Consider the following 22386-nt stretch of genomic DNA (forward strand, 5'->3'; position numbering starts at 1 on the left):
CGTTATTTGTAACTAAATAGGGTTTATATCGTTGAAGTCAGAAGAAGCGCTCCATGTCGGACAGCTTATCTTCAGCCTCACAATAACCCCGAACTGTATTTGAAAGCCAACAATAACGAGGCTGGCGTAAGCCGCTGTATCGGTCCGGGTTTGCTTTGATATAACGATACTAACGTCATTAACGTTTCTCATGCGATACGGCGGTCTGTTGTGAGAGCGTCACGTGACCGCCAGGCCCGCCGTGTTTCAGAGCGAGAAGAAAGATGGCGTCACGTGACCGTCGGGCCCGCCGTGTTTCAGAGCGAGAAGAAAGATGGCGTCACGTGACCGTCGGGCCCGCCGTGTTTCAGAGCGAGAAGAAAGATGGCGTCAGAGCGACCTGAGCGGGACGCCGGCCATTCGCTTTAAGCTTTCCGCATCAAATTGGGACCGGGGCTTTGGTGGGTCTTTTTCACACCGTGACAGGAGAGGGTCTTTTTCCTTCGGATAGTCTTTTTCTTCGGTTCGGTTGAGCTACTTCACCACCGAGATTGAAGCGGAAAAGAAGACACTGTTTCCTACAATGAGGGGGAGAAGAGGAAGGCCGCCCAAACAGGCGGGGATGCGGGAGGGATCGCCCGGGCCAGTGCGCGGCTCTAGAGGCAGCAGGAGTAGGGGTCTGCGGGGCCGGGGAAGGGGCAGGGGACGCGGTCGGGGTCGGGGTGCAGGTGTTGTTGGTGGTTGTGTTGAAGTGGATGCCGAGATGCTTGGCAGGGAGAACTTTAACTCTTCTCGGGGGCGCAGGAAACTTGGAGCCGCTGCCGCGGCGTCGCGGGGTCGAGGCGGTCGAGGAAGAGGAAGGGGCGCCCGGGGCAGAGGCGGCGTGAGGCGGCCTCAGACCAAGGTGGTCTACGATGACAACAGCGATGAGGAGGACGATAATATCAGTTACCGGTCGGAAGAAGACGAGCTCTTAAACGAAAACCGCTCGTCGGGTCTGGAAGAGGAGGCCCTGGGAAACGACTCGGACTACCTGGAGGAGTTACCGGAGGAAGATGACGCCAGCTACGGCACGGAGAGCAGCTTCAGGAGCCACAGTACGCACGGCAGTACTCCAGGTACGGGGACCAGGTGGCCCTACCCCCCCCGCAGGGCTCCTCTAGAGCCCGTGTGTGTTCACACGGAGCAGCAGCGCGCATTGTTCAAAATGGAGCCGCTCTCGGCCTTTGTTTACCGGCAGGTACACGGTGCTCTCTGCGGTCCGCACAGGGTAGGCTTCGACAGATAAGACACTTTAGTCAAACTATTTGGACAATTATCGGAAAAATTTAGTAGCTGATTTCAGGTGTTCTTGACGTGTCGTAACCGAGAGGGAAGTCCGTTCAAGAGATGACATTTTTCATTCACCTTTAATCTCTACACAACTGTTTAGCAGACAAAAAAGTATTCAATGTCCCGTCATATTTTACTACATTTCGTCATTCGTAAGGACGTCGTTAGGAAATGGTGCAGAAAACGCTGCGCTTGAATAACTTAAATTAATGAAAATCTTGAAACCCTGGGAATGCCGCTTGAATCGTACCTTACCAGTGTTGTATGTATCCCACGTGCGTGTTGCACATCATACAGTGCGTGTGGTGAAACTATATAGTGTGTGTGTATAACACCATGTGTGCTGCCCACCTCGTGACAGGTGGGCAGCGCGCTGCTTGTGTTTGAAAGAGCCGCTCTAATTCACCTGTTGCCGGTCATTACCATCACCACACCGTAACCATGGCGATCACTCATGTTCTTCATAGCAGTCGTGGAAATTTGTGCTATTGAATGGACCTTTAAATTAAAATCGATTTAGCCCTCTATTTCAATCATTAACCGTAGCCCTGCCAACTCAAATCACCAACAATGTGTATGTACAAAACAATTTTAAGTACAAACAAATTGTCTATGCAATCTCTTGCATAGTCAGTTGCCCAAATTTCACGTTGAGCTATTCACACTAAAGAAATCTATCAATAATGGAAATAACCAAATGCACACACATATAGCCTATGAATCATTACATGCCTTGGGTTTCCAGCTTGTTTGCAACTCATTACTTTACTTTCCAAGATGTTCTTCAATGACTTGTTGCTCTCTGCAGTGGATCTGCCACTAGTTCTTAACTTACTATTCTGAGGTTGAATTGGAATAATTAATCACTATTATATTGCGTGACAATTTTAAATGAGTGTTGGCATACAAAAGTAATTGCAAGGCCGGTATAGGAATGCATACTTATTTTTGATATCACCAACAAAAGTGACGGTGAACTTCTCTTGATGGATATCGTCTGTCCAGGGAACTTGAGAGAGATTCTTGCCCTCAATCAAATGAATGTGTTTATTATAGGAAGAATGCATACTTTTTGCTACCCTTTGCAGACTACTTGCAAGACTGACTCAGTAAACAACCCATGACTTTTACTAACCTTTCTGAAACCTAGGTAAGCTTCTATCATGCCTAGCTCAACACAGCTAATATGATCCCCCAAAACAATTGTAAAGGCTGATCAATCGACCAGGTTCAACAGGTTCATTGGCCATGCATTCCAGAGGTCGCGTTAACCGACAAATGTCCGTCATTGACGGATATTTTTTAACTATGACGGAAAAATCTGAAGGCAGTCCGTCATTTTGACGGATTTTACAAAGACCATTACCAATAATAAACATAAGAATAAAAATCACAATTGAAGTAACAGGCAAGTTGTGACAGTTTTCTTACTCTACATAAGCTTCATTGCCGACACCAACTTTCAAACTGAGCCGAAGTTACGGCAGTTCTGGTGTTCAGTGGGTCGATACATTGTAGCCAGCTGAGCAAGTGTTCAGCTCCATCGCGCTCAAAGCCATGCTCCGATTTAAAACCATTAGCACAGTCTGAGATGTAGCCTAGGCTGCAGTAGGCTAGGCTATCTACTTATGTAGCTATGTTTCAGTAGGCTGTTTCCCCTTCTCAATCATCTGCAGAAAACATGTAATTTTGCAGAGATGCATTGAGCCGTTTGTCACTTCGCTGTCACCTGTACGTGATCAGTGCTGTTATTGTTAAGGACGCTTAGGATCACGGCTGCTCGAATATCTGCGATCATTTTAATGAAAGTACAGGCAAACCCACAGATCACCAAGTTAGTAAAAAACAGATCCCCCGAAGAGCATCTGGGAATCATCGCAGATCTCGACACCGTGCTCAACGCCTCGCGCTATCCTACAGCTGACAGCGTGTTGAAGACCCACGGACTAGAGGCATTGGAGCGCGTCTGTGCCCACTACGGGTCACCGCGGGGTGCAGCTGCACCACTGGTTGAGAATGACCGCATGCAGAGGGATTTTCTCCCGATGAAGAGAGTGCTGGCAGGGTCGGGAAATCCCTCGTTCAGGGGCTCCTGTCAGCTGCTCATCACTTCGCTAGGGGAAATGTTTCCCGATTTTAGAGCGCTGGCTGAAGTGGCGCTGGTTATCCCAGTGTCGACTCAAGTGTTGCAGCTGAGCGCGGATTCAGCCTTCAAAATAACATAAAAACCGCCACGAGAAGTCGTCTGTCGGAGGCAAAGACGCAGCATCTAATGACAATCGCCTCGGCAGCAGTATCCATCGATACGTTTGATTTCAAGCAAGCAAGCACACTTTTCAAATCCATGCGGGCAAGAAGGAAAGTTTGAGCTGCCTACAGAAGATTACCAAGAATTATAAGTGGACTGTTCATTTTCACTATAATTGTCTTCGTTCAGCTAAAAATAGCCCATTACAGCCCATACATCGTTCTATGTTAAGGCACAACAGCCGCAATGTTTTAAAAGCGGAAAAATCGAGTTCTCACCATCAGAAAGAAATGCATAAATAAATTATTAATTATTATTGAAACACGCTTGTTCTGTGAATTTTTTTTTTTAATGAAAATAAGTCAATAAAAACAAGTGAGGCTATTGAATATAAGCATTATAGCTTAGGCCTAGGCCTATATTACCATTTAAAAGTTAAAATAAAATGACAGATAATAATGGACAATGACGGATTTTTTACGAACCTGTCCGTCAAAATGACGGACAATGAAAAAGTCTAGCGCAACCTCTGATGCATTCACACCCCACTGCATGTTAGTTACACAGAGAAACGCAGAGAGACATCTCCTAAGTCTGGTTTACTCTCAGGTCGGAGAAGGAGCCGGGCACCACGTCCCCGCTCCCCCATCCTGGAGGCCAAGGACGTGCCCCCCCTGGAGCTACCCAAGTCCTCGGAGGACCTCCTCATCCCGGCTGCGCGCCTCCTGGACGTTGCTGCCGTCTACGAGGTGCTGCGCCACTTTGGCTCGGTGCTGCGCCTCTCGCCCTTCCGCTTCGAGGACTTTGCGGCGGCGCTGGCGGGACAGGAGCAGTGCACGCTGCTGGCGGAGACGCACTCCTCGCTGCTGAAGGCTATCCTGCGCGAGGAGGACACTTCCAGCACCACCTTCGGGCCCGCCGACCTCAAGGACTCGGTGCACTCCACACTGTACTTCGTGGACGGCATGACGTGGCCCGAGGTGGTGCGGGCATACTGCGAGAGCGACGGGGAGTACCGCCACGTGCTGCCTTGCCAGGAGAGCGAGGAGTACCCATACGAGCCGCTAGAGAGCAAGGTGCAGGTGCTGCAGTTCCTGGTGGACCAGTTCCTGGCCACCAACATCGCGCGCGAGGAGCTGATGTCGGAGGGTGTAGTGGCGTACGACGACCACTGCCGTGTGTGCCACCGGCTGGGCGACCTGCTGTGCTGCGAGACCTGCTCGGCCGTGTACCACCTGGAGTGCGTCAAGCCGCCGCTTCAGGAGGTGCCGGAGGACGAGTGGCAGTGCGAGGTGTGCGTGGCGCACAAGGTGGCCGGCGTGGTGGACTGCGTGCCCGAGGTGCAGAGGAATCGGCCGTACATCCGCCAGCTGCCCATGGGCTTCGACCGCCACCGCCGGAAGTACTGGTTCCTTAACCGCCGCATCGTTGTGTAAGATCTAGTGTCGCTCTTGGTTTACACTCTGGTCTCTGTTACAAACGTTGCATTAGAATCTCAAGCAATCTCAAGGAGCTCTGACTTGTTTTTTTAAATTGCTTGGCTAACAATTGTGTGTAGCGTCTGGATTCAGGGGTTTAGTTGTGTGCCTCGATGGCTCTTGGTTTCCTCTTAATCTGCCAGAGTCAGACCAGCACAGGAAAGACCAGTCCTGTAGAAAGAGTTCTGTTCCGTTTTTCCTCTTTTTACCATCAATCCTGCAATAGGATGTCTGTTATTAACCATGAGTCATTCCTATTATCTTAACAGCCTTGCATAAATGTCTCATTTTGTAAGCTCAAGAAACCCTTTAATATAATTATGCATGGCCATGAAACTGTATGATAAAACATTATTACAGTACTGTCATGAAACCTAATGGACATTGGGGGGAATAACTAGCCATGCTTGACTGACATTGTTGTTATGAAAGTACAGGAAAACCCCAAATGTTTAACAACGGGATCACAAGGCTTGTGCCTGTTATATATTAACTACCTTCTACATATGACATTGTTGTTCATCCAGATGTCATATGAAGGTTTTTCGAATGATCCAGGTATATTTCAAAATACTATTTGGAAGGAACCCGGAAGAGTTCTATCACAACTGCATATTTTCAACTTGGGGACTTATTCTCTGAGTCTATTCCATCCTATTTTGTTAAGTCTTCCACTGGCTTGTCTAAGCACAGCCTACCCTGTGGCCCCATTGTATTTCTTTAAATCTGTGCTGATAAGACTCCTTCGTTTAGAATGCAGTCAAAAGATGCATTTATTGGATTTAATTTCATTAATGGAAGCCATATGTTTATACAGCAGCAATTATTGTGAGTAATGCTTCTGGACCGAATATGGGATTATTGTTATGCTACTCTCATTGTGATTACCCTGGCACACTTTAGTCTCACGATGGCAGTGGGGTATTAGATTGAAGGGTTCAGTAAGTCAATGATATTATTTTTTTCTGATTTATCACCCAGCTCTGCTGTACATTTTCAATAATGAATGAAAGGAATTGGAAGTTTTATGGTTTAAATGGTGTTATTAATGTTAATCTTTTTCATGTTTTCATGTCTCTTCCATTTCTACATTCCCTCCATCTGCTGTTTTATTCTTCATATTTTTCCCTGCTACCGCTTTAATCCTCCCCTATCTCTCTTCCCTTCTGCACTCTGTCTCCTCTCTCCTTGTTTCCTCTTTCCTCCTCATCTGCATGTTGGACAGCGAGGAGGATGGTGACAAGGAAGACAAGACGATGTGGTACTACAGCACCAAGGTACACACAGCTTTCTCTTTGCCTCTGGTCTTTCATCCTTATTGAGCCGTTCTTTATGATGGGCTTCTTGATCCTAAATGCATTCCTTCAGGTTGGTTCAGTTGGGGTCCTTCTTTTTTCATATGCATCCCTTGGCACCAGTGGTTCTGATTTTCCAGTTAGTGCCTTTCATTGGTCAGATTAACATATAAACGTGCGCAGGTCCATGGTCTCGTCGTGTCTGCTCACCCGATAGACACAGTGAATGTAAATCAGGATTTAGACGGCTTTTTTCCAGAAATTTCTCCTTGCTTCTCATCCTTGTTCTCATCCGTTGCTCTTCTTCTTCTGTTTTCCTCCTCCTCTGCACATTGACGCCCCCGCTGTGCAGGTGCAGCTAGCCGAGTTGATTGACAGCCTGGACAAGCAGTTCTGGGAGGCGGACCTGTACGCGGCACTGGAGGAGATGCGTGAGGAGATCCACACCCACATGGACATCACGGAGGACCTCACGAACAAGGCCCGCGGCAGCAACAAGTGCTTCCTGACCGCCGCCAATGGTGAGGAAACCTCTGCTGTCACTCCTCGGCCATGTGGACTCTGGTCATGTCTTCTCACCAAGGCCTTTTCTTCCAGACGTCTAGTAAACCACGATGGGTGGGGCATTCTGGCTCACACCACAGTTACCAGCAGTGAGAAGATAGGAGTGGTTTATTGATAATAGCACTATTGTTTTGATCAATATAATAAGCTGAAAGGAACATATTCCTCAGTGGGGGTTGAGCATGTTGTTTTGGAGTTGTCAAGGAAAGATGAAAAATCTGGTCGATACTCCTGTTTTTGAGAGTTGTCATTAATGTTGGATTTTGTGGTACATTCAAGGAAATGTTTAAAGGCATTGGTGTCCCGTTACAGAAAACTAATGCCCAACCTTTAAAGATTCAGTGAACCCAAAACCATTTTTCTTTTGCCAAAGTGATTTGTTAGCCTGGTCCTACCAGACTCTCGTACTTCATTTCATTTGCACAGAGAGTCTGGACCCACTCAATTGACGAACGTTAACTCACTTGAAGGCTGATGTCTGTTGAAGTTTAAAACTATTGGATCTGCCCAGTGCCACTCTGGATCTGCCATTACCATCGCTAACGTTTGGCTGGGAATTACGTTGCGTGCATTCTGTAAACAAACCATACACTGTGCGTGAAGATGTCCGTCAACGAGAGCTGACTGTAACGTCATTGTTCTCAGCCACTCCCTCTGTTCGCTGACTGGACGCACACAATTTGGATTGAGAAAACCCCCTTACATACCTCAGACCCAGACGTAGTACTGAAGGGAAGTTTTAATTGAGCAGAAGTACTTAGGCGGGTGGAGCCAGGCTAGTCATTTGTCTCATATGATCGACAACATAGCAATCTATACAACTTTATCACTGTAACTGAAATAAGTCCCACAACATCGCTTGTTATAACGCTCATAGACAGGCAGTGTTTCCCATACATAGTCTGTAGACAATGTGTGGCGTAGTCCCGGAGAATGAACACCGAGCTGCACAAAAAAACATGGAGGAGAGTGAAAGTGACAATCCTGAATAGGAGAAGGACTAACACGACCAGCCATTACAAAGTGAGCTCGTACCTAAAAGAGGGGCTACGAATTAGTCCTTTCCATGTGGTCACTTTATATAAACTACCGTAATTTTCGGACTATAAGACGCGCCTTTTTTTTCTTATTTTTCGATTCTGCGGCTTATATAACGGTGCGGCAGAGGACAGCTGATTTGGAACGGAACAACAGCTGTTCGCTTTCACGGGGAAAGACTAAGGAACTTCAACCTACTTAGGCCTACTAATTAACCTTCAAAAGCTATTAAATCTTCAACAAAATATGCAGATACTGTCAAAATCGGTTACAGCGAGTGTATATAGGGATTATTGATGTTGTTTTTGATGGTGTTTTTTTCTGGAACGAGTATTCGAAGCCTGAAAAATGGCATTTGGGCCAGCTCTAATGGTAATTAAACATTAAAACACCTGTGGTTTATAGTCCAGTGCGGCTTATGTACACATCATTCAATTTACCTGCTGCGGCTTATACTCCAGTGCGCCTTATTGTGCGGAAAATACGGTATTTATTCATTGAATTTACAGAAAATGTGCTATATCGTGATATATATCGTTATCGGGATATGAATGACCTATATCGGGATATGATATTTTAGTCATATCGCCCAGCCCTATTCTGTTCACATTCATCTCATCATAGCACTCTTTCTCCCTGACATTCTCGTTTACACGCATACGCACACGAACACGCACACAGAGACAAGCACGCATTCATGCAAGTGGTGCGCGGGTACACTTATACACAGCTGATTCGGCCTCTCCTCCTCTCAACGCGCATATCAAAGGAAACCCTCCAGTAGCGGGATATTTGAATAGAATAGATAATGTTAGCCCTTGTGAACTCAACGTTATTGATATTGAATATCCCGCACTATAAGTCAGCTTAGATAACGTTGATAACCCAGCAAACGATGCGATTTAATATGAAATGCGGTTATAGTTGAGATGGGCTATGGTATTAGACTGGGTACCCCCAGCCCGCTCTGCCGGCGATTTGAATTCGCTCTGCAGCAGGGGCTGGAGGACATTTCATTTCTTTCTGTTTCCGATCCGCTTTTAATGGAGCCAATCTCCAAGCTGGTAGCTGATCATGCGAAGCTAGGTTTGGGCAGAACCGCAGGCTACACTGTCAGCCTAGTTAGCATGTCATCTTGCGTCTTCATGCCTTGCACGGACTGGAGCTCGTAACTCTTTATCTCCTAGGGACAGTATCTTGTCTTTTCACTCGTTTAGGGAAAACCAAACTCGGTACACCATTGCACATTTAGAACTCCTGACTGGCTGAACCGAATATGGAGGTAAGTAGCACCCAGTGGTTACGGCCAGTGGTGGACAAGGTACTCAGACCACGTACTTGAGTAAAAGTTGTGATACCTAGTGTAAAATATTATCAGTAAAAGTGGAAGTACTCCCTTTAAACGTCGACTTGAGTAAAAGTACTTGGCTTCAAATGTACTTAAGTATCAAAAGTAAAAGTAATTTGGTGTAATGTAGTTCCAATGTCTTGCTATGTCCTTTATGCACTTTATGTCCAATCAATTAAAGTTAAAAAAATCAAACACTAACAACACTCTAAATACAATGTGTTCTATTTGTGATAACGGGTACTGATATCATTTGAAATTATCATAAGCACAATATACTAAACGGAAAAAATCATTAGGAATCAACAGGTTAGGTTAGGAATCAACAGGATGGGGGAAAAAACATTAGACACGTATTTCTTTAACAATCTATTGTTAACTTGCAAAAACAGACTCCTTACATGACTGTATAACCTACCTAAATTAAAAATATTGTTTTAGTTGGAGAAGGAGCTGACTTTCAAAATTTCTGGCGTCCAACCTTGCCCTTCGTTGGTTGAAAATCAGTCCAGCAGTGCTAAAGAGGCGTTCGCACGCAGCAGAGGCTGGTAAGGCAGTGTTGATTTTAAGAGACAATTTGCAAACCGAAGGATACGATTTCAGTATCTTTGTTGTCTACTTTCGAGGCAAGGTACCCTTCTAGCTGTTTAACAGTTTCCTGGCCATGAGTTGTGCTCATGGTTGAAAATAAGTCATCTTCATCTGAAGTACTTGATCCATTGGCTTCCTCCAGATGTTCCTTGATGTAGTCGAGTCCTAATATACAACATATATTGGGACAGATAACAGAAATCATGTTATATAAATCATAGGGAAATTCCGGTGTACAGTACAGAGGAAAGTAATGAGCTTATTTGAAGCAACATGCATAGAGTTATGGATAGGCAGCTAAAGCTGACCTATGAGGGCAAAGAGCCATCAGGTTCTATGCCCCATTAGATAAGCTTTACTTCCCTGGCCACAACTCGGTCTAGGTTGTGCCAAATTTCCTAGTTCTTTTTCCTGAACAACATGAACAGCATTTAGTGTCCTTGAACAATAAGGCTATGGGGTTCATCTATATCAGTGGTTCTCAACCTTTTTTGAGCAAACGCCCCCCTGACCTTACCCTGATCCTCTGGCGCCCCCCCCCCCCAAACTAACAACCCCACTCACACTCGTGTTATATTGCATCGTTTTTCTTTTTTTTTTGCGTTGGTCACTAATAGCAATGAATGCCCTCGGCATTCGGTTTTGGTGCAAAAAATATTCATGACATGCAATAAAACTTCCAGAGCGAGAGAGCGAGAAATTATTGGATTGTACATTCATTCACCGTGACCGCGGTGCGGGCACGTCTCCCGTCGTGCCGCGGCACCCTGCGGCCCGGGCACCGTGACCTTGGGCACCGCGACCACTCCCGCGTCTCCCATGACTCCCGCCATGCCCCGTGAACGAATTAATGAATGGCCCGGGAACCACGGGCACCGCGGCCCGGGCAAAGCGGACTCCACGAAAACAGATCGCACGCAGAGGCCTAATAAGGCCTATATATTTTGCATTTGAAATGCAACAGTCTTTTTGGTGAGACCTACGCTCAGAGCAGCTGGAACTGAACAAGAGGAAGGAGGAAAACGGGCTATAACAAAATTTTGATATTTTTTTCTTGCTATCGGCCATGTTTGATTGTGTTGCGTTGGTTATTGAACTGTTAACCCGCAAACTTGGGTTATGTTTATCAGTGTTACTATAGAGATCATGACGATAGCTGATGTAACGGGAGTCCGGGCGCGTGCAGGACCGAACCGCGCTGTATTATCACTGTTCCACTGCGCATAGACAGTAAAAGGTAGCTGAGACGGTAGAGGGGTTAGAAACTAATAAATGAAAATAGGCTATTTATTTCAGGTAGCCTACTTTATCACAAAAAAAATAATAAAAAAAAAGTATAAAAATAAAGTTTAAAATCCCCCCCAAAAAATGGAATCACGTTTCCAGCGCCCCCCTAGATTGTGCGAACGCCCCCATTGAGAAACCATGATCTATATGAAACATGCCTTTTAGGCCTATATATTAATCCAGGTACAAACCCCCTACCCTTTTAAATATATAAACTTGTATAAATGTGCTTGTTCCTTTTTTTTGTTCACTTTTGTTTTTTAAGAACTAGGCGGATGACATCTGAAATAAAAATGCCAAAATAGGTACATACATACATAGATTCCTACCTAGTTTTCATAGGTTCTCATCAAATGTCCACGCTGTTTTTAAATATCGGGAGAAGGATGGAAGCAGCAACTCGGGTTCTGCCATCATGTCTTTAAAGCGCTCTTGCAGTCCCTCTAGGGCTGCAACAACCAAAGGTTTGCAGTACCTGGAATTAGAGGTTGGGGAGAGAAACTCATACAGTAAAATATCACAACATTTACAGCATGCATTTATACAGAGACAATGAGAATAACAACAAGCATCCCAATACATAATTGTTAAATATGATCAGATGGTCTTACATCTATTTTGTTCTTGGTCAATATGGGTTCATACAGGCCATATACTTTTACAAACGGCACACATTAACTACCTTCATGTATTTTATATGAAATTTTAAGGGAGTTGAATTGTGTATGACAGGGAATACATCTTAATAATATGGGGGGAACCCATGGTTTTTGCAAAATCCTCCAGAAAGGCGATTTCAATTGAACTCAACCTGGTATAAACATAGAATATAAAGAACACTTAAGTAGGGGTGTAACGGTACACAAAAATCTCTGTTCTGTACGTACGTCAGTTTTGTGGTCACGGTTCGGTTCATTTTCGGTACAGTAAGAAATCAAAATGTTCAATATAAATGCTTCATAACATGTGCTTCAAGTTGTTCAAAACACACCTGTGCTTTTTACAATAGGAACATTAGACAATACAAAGCTAGAATTTTGCTCAAAAATATAAAGATTCTGAAATGTAGAAATAAAAATAAATAACATTGGCTCGGACAGTTTTTTAAAAAATATATTATCTAATGTGCAACAATGAACAATTGCGACACTAAACAGTTTCAAGTTGTTGCTCAGATTAATTAATCTTTAGCCCTGATGACTTTCACTCAATCTTTATGTTTTTTGCCAGAAATATCAGCTTATCCACATTATCTGCAGGATAATAATACCCAAAATTTGAGTGTACATACGATGTACCCTACATGTTACTCCCGTATACCACAATGCAATGCGGTCGTGTTTTTCCGGAGGAGAAGAAGCAGAATAAACGCGAAAATGAATTCATTTAATGTGGAGTCAACGGCTTTCGTTTTAGAAATGTCAACAATTTATTTGTGATATAACATAGAATATTTAACATTCAAAATTAATTCAAAAAAACTTGAACAAAGGAATGTAACATTCAACATCAATACAACCTCCAGCTTTCCTCGTGAGTGCCCGGTTTGTTAACATGATGTGGTTGCATCTGTCTGCGTCACACAAATACCCGGCGCATTTACTGACGCAAATGACGTTTAGAAATGTTCAGCGTAGTGTCTTAATTCTCGTTTGTTCGTTCCCTAAATAGTGCACTATATCATGACAATATATAGGTAATAGTGAGTGAGTGAATAGGGAACGATTTTGAACACGGCTACGGTGTGTGTAACTGCATGTGCGGCCGCAGCATTTTCCACACATGCGGTCCTCTACCTAATGTGTCCGCATGGAAACTCGTTCGGTACGCCTCCGTACCGAACCGAGCACCCCGTCACGAAACGGTTCAAATACATGTCAAATACATGTACTGTTACATCCCTACTTTTAAGTCTTGTCTGTGTGTGTGAGTGGTGTCACTGCTCGGACTATAATTGTCCTCCATTTCCCCTTACTTAAGGTAACTGAATAGTTAAGCAATATTTTACAATATTATATATATATATATATATATATATATATATATATATATATATATATATATATATATATATATATATATATATATATATATATATAAATAAAAAAAATACACTTGCATTGGCAACTTCAGTGCAGTGCATACAGTTCTCAAGGCCCCTTATCCTTCATCTTTGATTCTTTCAAAAGAGAGAAATAATGAGTTCCATCGGGTGTCGTTTGGACTCATCAGTTTTTATTTTGCATGTTTCCTCTATCATGTCTGAAGCAGTGGAGGATCGAGATGTCTTGTTCCATAAGCCACTGCATTTTGCAAAAGCTGATCGTGACAGTCTTTTATAGGGTTTTCAGCTTTACTTTTTGTCGAGATGCATTGGAATTGGGTTTTCAGCTTTACTTTTTCGAGGGACTGTGATGGCATTGTATCTTGCCAAGTGACTTGAATGCTTTCTCTGGAAAGAAAGAGAAAAAAACACGAACATCATATCTTCACAGCAATATATCATTTATTTCATAAATGTATTTATATTTAGATTTTTATTGGAAAAACACACTACAATACTACAGTCACGGAAATACAGTTTACCTTTTTTTTTTTTTTAAACATATGCATATGCACACGGCCACATATACACACATAAACAACCAAAATACCCCCACAAAAAAAAAAAAAAACACTCCGATAGGAATATAGAAGAAAACAATTAAATTGAATTACAGAGTACCGTGTAATAAGCAAAGAACAACCACCCACCCCCGCCCCCACTCAGCTCAACATGACCAACACACATATTACTGGTTATTTATGCAATACAAAAGATACAACAATAAGACACCCAATCAATTAGGTAGTACCTTTAAATTAGTGAAATAGGAAATAAAGGGTTGCCATTTGGAGAAAAATTTGACTGTACAACCTCTTAACGTGTACTTAATTTCTCAAAAAAAACATGACATCTTTGAGCCACTGGGAGATAGAAGGATATTTAACAGACTTCCAATGTAACAATAAGGAACGTCTTGCTAGTAAGGATGTGAAAGCTATAATGTCCTTTTGTGTAGGGTTAAGTGCAAGTGTAGGGTCAGGAATCCCAAATATAGCAATCAGAGGACAAGGTTGGAGATTAACCCCAAGAACAGAGGACATAATAGCAAAATAACCCACCCAGAAACCATACAGATCAGGACAAAAAACAACATGTGCCTAAGATGACAAGGAGAGCCATGGCATTTATCACATTTGTCTTCCACTTCCGGATATATTTCAGATAGTCTAGACTTGGAAAAATGTACCCTGTGTAAGACCTTAAATTGAATAAGTCCAAGCCGAGCACAAGAGGTGGTAGATCGTATCCTCTCTATGGCCTGTTCCCAGGACTCCTCATGTATTTGTATTCCCAGCTCCCTTTCCCATGTACACTTAAGTTTAGCGTTAGAGTGGTCGCTAAAAGCTAAGATAATACCATACAGCTTTGAAATGATTCCTCTGCGATGAGGGACAAATGAAAGCATGGTTTCCCACTGGTGTTCAGGAGGTAAAGAGGGGAAATTAGGGAAACGCTTAGCCACAAAATTACGAGTTTGAAAATAGCGAAATAGATGAGTAACGGGAAGGTCATAGCGAAATGACAAATTGGCAAAACTGTCAAAGACACCATTTACATATAAATATCTGAATTGTGTAATACCCTTATCATACCACACTGAAAATGTCGAATCCGAAAGCGATGGAGGAAATAGATGGTTGTTGTTTAAAGGACCCAAGGAAGATGCAGCTACAAATTTAAAGTGCCGTCTAAATTGATACCAGATTTTGAGAGTGTTAAGGACCACTTGATTATCAGTATATAGAGAGGGTTTTATAGGTAAAGAAGAATAAAGTAGAGCAGGTATCGAAGATCCCCTACAGGATGACAGTTCCAATTTACACCAAGAGGATTCAGTAGATTTTAACCAATAGCAAAGTTTATGGATGTGAGCTGCCCAATAGTAAGTTAGAAAATTAGGTAATGCAAGACCTCCACTAAGTCTGCATCTCTGCAGTAAAGTTTTACGAACCCTAGGTGATTTCCCACCCCAAAATTAAAGAACAAATTATCTTATCCAGTGAGTCAAAAAAATGTTTTGGCAGAAAAAGAGGAACTGATTGGAATAAAAATAGAAATTTTGGTAAAATATTCATTTTAACAACATTGATCTTGCCAATTAATGATAGGGGGAGGTTACCCCATCTCTGAATATCAGATGTAATCTTTGAGATAAGGGGAGTGAAATTTGCAGATGCAAGGCTAGATAAAGTACGAGTCACATTAATACCTAGGTATTTAAACCCTGATGGATTAAATTGAAAAGGTAAATCTGACTGTTGAATATGACATGCTGCAGTATTAACGGGAAAACACTCACTTTTCCCCAAATTTAATTTATAACCTGAAAAAGCGCTAAAGTTCTTCAGAATGCTTGAAATAGCAGGGATAGAGAGTGTAGGATCAGTTATATACAGTAGCAAATCATCCGCATACAGCGACAATTTGTATTCAATTCCATTACGGGTGATTCCTTTGAATAAGGGAGAATATCTTAATGTAATAGATAGAGGCTCGATAGCGATGGCAAAGAGCAAAGGTGATAAAGGACAACCCTGGCGACATCCACGTCAAAGGGCAAAATAATCTGGATAAACATCATTAGTATGGACACTTGCTTTAGGGGACGAATAAAGGAGGCGAATCCAAGAGATAAATTTATCACCAAATCCGAATTTCTTCAGAACTGCAAACAAGCACACCCACTCTACCCTATCGAATGCCTTTTCAGCATCCAAAGAAATCACAAGTTCAGGAAGTTCAGCCGAATGTTTTGAGTAAATTATATTGAAAAGTGTACGGATATTAAAAAACAATTGACGACCCTTTATAAAACCATTTTGCTCTTCGGATATAATATGAGGAAGCACACTCTCTAAACGGGATGCAATTACTTTAGCCAACACCTTTACATCAGCATTAAGCAGAGATAATGGTCTATAGGAACCACATGAAATTGGATCTTTGTCCTTTTTGAGAAGGAGAGCAATAGTGGCTTGTGTCAAGGTTGGTGGTAATAATCCACTGTCCAAGGATTTGTTGAATACTGATAAAAGCAGCGGTGCCAATTTACCAATAAAAGTTTTGAAAAATTAAATCGGAAACCCATCAGGGCCTGGGGCTTTGTTAGATTGCATAGCTTTAATGGCATTTGATACTTCTTCAAGAGAGAGTGGGGAGTCCAGATGCGTGGCAGTATCAGTACCAATGACGGGATTAGACGGATTCTGAAGAAATTTGTTCATTTCAGTGTTGTCTGTAGGAAATTCAGATTCATATAATGACGAATAAAATGATTTAAAAGTAGCATTAATTTCGAGAGGATCCATAGTAGTAGTGTCACAAGTATTTTTAATACTAGGAATCAAACGGGAAGTGGCCTGTCGTCGTAGCTGATGTGCCAGTAAACGACTTGCCTTGTCGCCATGTTCATAATATGAACCACGACTGTATAGTAACAAGCGCTCTGCCTCTTTAGTTGAGATAAGATCAAATTCTGCTTGCAACTCAACACGCTGCTTAAGTAGTTCGGGAGAGGGGTTCAGTGCACATCTTCGATCAAGGTTACTAATCCCAGATGCAAGTATATTAAGCCTAGCATTAATCTTTTTATTAGAGAGAGCAGAGTAAGAAATAATTTGGTCTAATAATTTGGTCTGATATTACAATACCTAAATAATCAGATGAATTTACGCACAAATCAAGTGTATTGTCAATAAAAAAGTAATCGATCCTAGAGTATGAATGGTGCACCTGGGAGAAGAAAGAGAATTTTTTAATAGAAGGGTTACGAGCCCTCCATGGATCAATAAGCCCATTCTGTTTCATAAAATCAGAAAATGTTTTAGACATAGCAGATTGAGTCAGATTGCGAGGATTAGACCGATCCAAGATTGGGTCAAAAACACAATTTAAATCTCCCCCGAAGATCAGCAGGTGTGTGTTAAAGAAGGGGATGTTACTCAGCAATCTGTTAGCGAATTCAACATCATCGAAGTTCGGAGCATATACATTTACCAACAGAACCTTTCTTTGCATTAGGGTACCAGCAACCATGAGGTATCTGCCATTCCTATCAGCAATAACATCAGTGGATGAGAAGTTAACTTTTTTGTTAATTAAAATGGCGGCGACTCTAGCCTTTGAATTAAAGTTTGAGTGGAAGACTTGACCTACCCAAGGGCAATGTAATCTATGGTGATCTTTAGTGCGAAGGTGAGTCTCCTGTAAAAACACTAAATCGGAGTTTAAACGTTTCAAATGTGCAAAAACCTTAGATCTTTTGATAGGATTACCCATACCTCTGATATTCCAACTGATAAATCTGAGAGGTGTGCCTGACCCAGCAATGCTGGGATCTATATTGCTATTAACCATTTAAAAAAAAAACATAATGTAAATGTTCATAGAGAGCCAAAGTGGGACACCCTCCCCCCAACATACCCCTAAACATAAATACACCCAAAGTCCCCATATAACCACAGAACAGAGGAGACAGCAGTGTTTCCCACAATAACCAAAAGTTGTCCACAATAGCGTTGAACAACCCGGAGACTACACAGAGCATGAAAAAGAGAGAAAAATCTCCCGCCGATTTCGACATTATTCAACAGTATACGCGCAATGATAAACAAGTTATATTGAAAAAGCTCACATATTGTTTCACTCGGAGATCAGAGTCTTGACATAGCCGCTGGCTTCCTCCGCTGAAACGAAGTCCTTCTCAACACCGTTGTATGTGATGCGAAGTCGCGCTGGATGCATCAGTCCATACCGAGCACCGTCAAGGCCACAGAGTTGGCGCCTGACCTCGTTGAATGCAGCCCGAGCCCGGGCTATCTTGGCGGTGTGGTCAGGGAAGACTGAGATGGTCATGTCTCTGACTTTAATCTGTCGGAGCTCTCTGGCGCGGCGCAGAACGTCAACACAGTCACCGAAGTAGTGAAATCTGCACACAATGGCTCGTGGACGCTCACGGGGCTTGGGTTTGGGTTGGAGGGTCCGGTGGGACCGGTCCAAAAGCGGCTCCTTTACCAGACCGAACGCCTCCGTCAGTAAGGCGGCTACAGCAGTAGTGGTACAGGTGTCAGGGCCCTCCGGTACTCCCACTATCCTGATGTTATTCCGCTGATCTGGACTCCAAGTCCTCACATTTATTTTCCAGCTTGGCTACGTTAGCTGTAAGGGACTTGATAGTAGTTTTCATCTCGGCGATGTCGTCGGAGCACTCGGTGAGTGAGGGCTCAATCTCTCCAACCGTACCTTTCAGCTCGGACACGGTAGCATTGGTAGCAGCTCTATCGTTCGCCAGCTGTGTCTTCACCGCTTGTAGGTCGAGCTTGATAGTAGACAAAGCATCCCCGAGAGTGTCCTGAAGTTCCTTCTTAAATATATCTGTAATATCTTTCCTCAGTGAGGCCAGCAACTCGAGCCTGCGGGCGGTGGTGTCGAGGTTAGCGTGAGTCGCGGCGGTCTGTGCAGGAGCCGATGGCTCACCCAAGCACGCGGTCGCGGTATGTGGACCGGGCCGCAGGTGTGTCTGAACAGTATTGCGAGTTTTAGAGTTTTTTGTATACATTTTACGCAGTTCAGAATCAAACTTCCTAACCAAAAAGTAATGCGGAGTAAAAAAAGACAGAATATGTGACTAAAAAGCGCAGATGAATTACAATTTAAATCGAAATCGGCAGGAGCCTCTAAACTCACGTCCTACTCCATTAAAGCTCAGCAGCGCCCCCTCATAAATGTATTTAATGTGTTTTTGCATGTACCAAGTAGGCTGCCGAAAAGGCTGAATAACTAGCTAGCCCATCAATAGCAAACAGGCTACTGTTCAAGTAGCTACCCATCATACCTTTAATGTTAATTGTTAACCTAGTCAAATAGAAGCTAAATAGCCACGTTTACATGGACACTTCTGATCCGATTCGATTTCTAATCGGAATAAATCTATTCCTATCATGCATCCGGATGTACTGTATACGGTATATGGAATTGACAAAAGTGGTAAGCGTACATCCGTATCTCTCTCGCACACAACCGTTATGTTGGTCTGGACTTATTTGATATATGTAAGGGATAATGTTGTACAGAACGCAGCAGGTCATTATCGGAAAAATAAGCCCAGACAGGGCGAACCGGACCCCGACGCGAAGCGGAGGTGTCTTGCTTCGCCCTGAGATGGTCTTGGTCCCTATTATTTTGCCTTGGTGTAATGAGCTTGCTGCTAGTCTGCAGTTTCCTAGCTTAATCTTGCACAATGCAACCGATGTCCATGTTTATTGTTAACACAAGTATGAGTGTATATCCAGTTTGCTTCAAACGACGGGTATATCAGCCTTGAGTTGGTTTCACAGTCAAACTGAAAATTACTTGCCTCTATGTGTTTCTTTAGATTCAATGGCGAATTCTTGAATGAGGAAATTGTATGCTTCTGAGGCGGACACAGAAGGCACTTAAAAATGAAAATCTTTTTTTTTTTTCCACGATTTCCATATTGTGTTGTAATGCAAGCTGCATATATTATTGCATTGTTCATAGAAAGTCATATTTGTGACAAACGCTTTCTCGCTAATAAAATATTAGATAAGTTGATTCATCTTTTGATGTCTTTAATGATCATCACAAAAGTAGGAAGTAATAAGCAAACTCTGACTAGCAAACTCAAATGTATATATTTTTGAAAATCGTCAAATCGTGAGATTCCAAGAGATTTTTTGAAAATGAATGATAAGCGCACTAAAATGTGCGCTGTCTGCACTGTGCACCGGATAGAGAACTCCGCAAAATCAGCTGATTGCAATATTCCTTACTGTGAGATATTCAAACGCTCCGTGGTCAAGCTGCTGTAGTTTTATTTAAAACGTGGAGCAAAAAACACTTCTGTGCTTAAGAAGATGCGTATTGAAAATGGAATCTCCTTTTTGAAACTGGGTAAGTTTCATAAGATCAGATGTTACCTGTGGGGCTGTGTTTTGGGTGCGTGCCAAACACCATCTCCCGAATACTCACCTGAGTAACTCACAAAAAAAGTTATGTGCTACTTTAATGCCTTTTTAGGGGTCCAAGCCTACTGGTTGGATCCCTATTGTTTTTGTAAGGATTATTAGGGGTCCAAGCCAACAGGTTGGATCCCTATTGTTTTTGTAGTGTTTTTTATTAGGGGTCCAAGCCAACAGGTTGTTAGGGGTCCAAGCCAACAGGTTGGATCCCTATTGTTTTTGTAAGGATTTTTTTTATCAGGGGTCCAAGCCAACAGGTTGGATCCCTATTGTTTTTGTAAGGATTATTAGGGGTCCAAGCCAACAGGTTGGATCCCTATTGTTTTTGTAAGGATTATTATTCTACCTCCACGTGAAAGTGGAACCACAGCCCAAACCGTAAATGGTGAACACGCGCCAATTGCATGGCTAGATCCAGAATCGGCACCGCTACTCAGATAACAAAATCCAGACAAGCCGGTCCCTAGGTGGCGCTATACCAAGGAATACGCGTTTGGGGCTATAACTCCCACACCGAACCTCCCACAGACAAAAACTTGTACCCACATATTCACTGGAGTCTGCTGCATCTTTTGGCCTAGGCCACGCCCATTTGCGTCCATGAATATTTTTCGCAAAATCGCGAAAACCGCAAAACTGCCTTTTCCCAACTCCTCCCACATTCCTTGACCAATTGACACAAAACTTTGCACAACATCTTCAGACACACACAAAAAGAAATCCTTGAACACTTTTTTGATCCGACCATCGATGACGAAACGGTAGCGTTTTGAATATTTGTTTATTAGCTACGTTTTACGTCGAAACGCAAATAATTAAAAAAATACCAAATTTAGACATCGGATCAAGTCCAGATTTTAGACACATGTCGGTGCTACCCTTAATGGCGTTCAATAAAAAAATCGGAATATTTCGCCATTAGGGAGCGCAATAAACGAGGAAATTGTATATCTTCTAATTGGCCAAAGGAATGTTCTTCAAACTCGAGGGAAACCATCAAGGGGCGATCCCGAGTCTATATAGAAAATATGGCCAAGAATTATTAATGTGGGCGGGAGTTATTTGGAAAAGGAAAATTGTCTTCGGAAAGTTTCGCCACAAGGCGGCGCCAAAAAACTACGACATTGTATGTCTCCTAATTTGCCAATGGAATGTTCTGAAAACGCGTTTTGGGCTATAACTCCCACACCGAACCTCCCACAGTCAAAACCTTTATATCCACAGATTCACTGGAGTCAGCTGTAACTTTTGGCACACGCCGTGCCCATTTGTTTTGAACACATGCTTCGCGTTGTGCCGGCGAAATGCACATTTCTTGGACCCCTGCATAACTGCTTGCAGTTCTAGTTAATTTTTATATTTAATGTTTGTTTCCCTCGGTAAAGGGATTTTATTATATTTAATGTTTGTTTCCCTCGGTAAAGGGATTTTAGCACCATTGAAAATTACTTCAGGGAGGACGTTCCTCCTAGCCTGGTCCTACAAGACCGTCGTACTTCATTTCATTTGTACCGAAGGTCTGGAACTGCTCAATTGATTGGTCACAGGTCCCCGCTACAAGCATTTCTTGCTTCTTAGGGATCGCCTTTTCATGCTGCCATCTCTGTTGTTGTTAATGCGTGTTGGATGTATGTATTATGTTTGTGCTCTTGTATTGTCCGGCACCTTAGCATGAATAAACTAAACTAAACTAAAAAATATATATATGTCGAGTTGTATCTGGAGATGAATTAGTACATTGTACAGAGACATTTGCATTTCACCTGCCATTTTTTTAATGAGCGTCTCCGTCTCGAGTGCAAGCTTGTGGCAGCGCCATGGCACAGTATCATGGCAACCGAACGTCATCATTTGTGAAAGCTTCCGTCGACCCTGTCCACACTTCAACACAAACCCAGCGTTTTCACATTTCTCCACCTCAGCAATTGTTTTCAAAAGCATTATTTTCTGTGTCGGAATTCTCCGTTTTAGTGTGGATGGAAGGGCTGAACATGTAAATATATGTATGCGTTCGTAGATTTACCCGGGTTAGTGTGGACGGGGCCTTAGGTGATTAAACAAGTTTGTCGTGTTTCCACGGGATGCAGATATAACATTGCACCTCGTGTGCAATGTTTTCCGAATAAGGTGACCACACAC

At 43.0% G+C, this 22386-nt stretch overlaps 1 protein-coding gene across 1 annotated transcript in view; it reads left to right on the top strand.

Annotated features, from left to right (window-relative positions):
* Positions 1 to 308: 308 nt before the first annotated feature.
* The window catches only part of LOC115540248 (nucleosome-remodeling factor subunit BPTF), a 138922-nt gene continuing 116844 nt past the window's right edge, over positions 309 to 22386 (top strand). The window contains 4 exon segments of the mRNA XM_030351391.1: positions 309 to 1097; positions 4169 to 4991; positions 6263 to 6314; positions 6685 to 6853. Coding sequence (XP_030207251.1) covers positions 563 to 1097; positions 4169 to 4991; positions 6263 to 6314; positions 6685 to 6853 — 1579 coding nt within the window. The 5' untranslated portion in view covers positions 309 to 562.

Source organism: Gadus morhua, chromosome 3 (genome assembly GCF_902167405.1).
Source record: "Gadus morhua chromosome 3, gadMor3.0, whole genome shotgun sequence".
Taxonomy (NCBI): Eukaryota; Metazoa; Chordata; class Actinopteri; order Gadiformes; family Gadidae; genus Gadus; species Gadus morhua.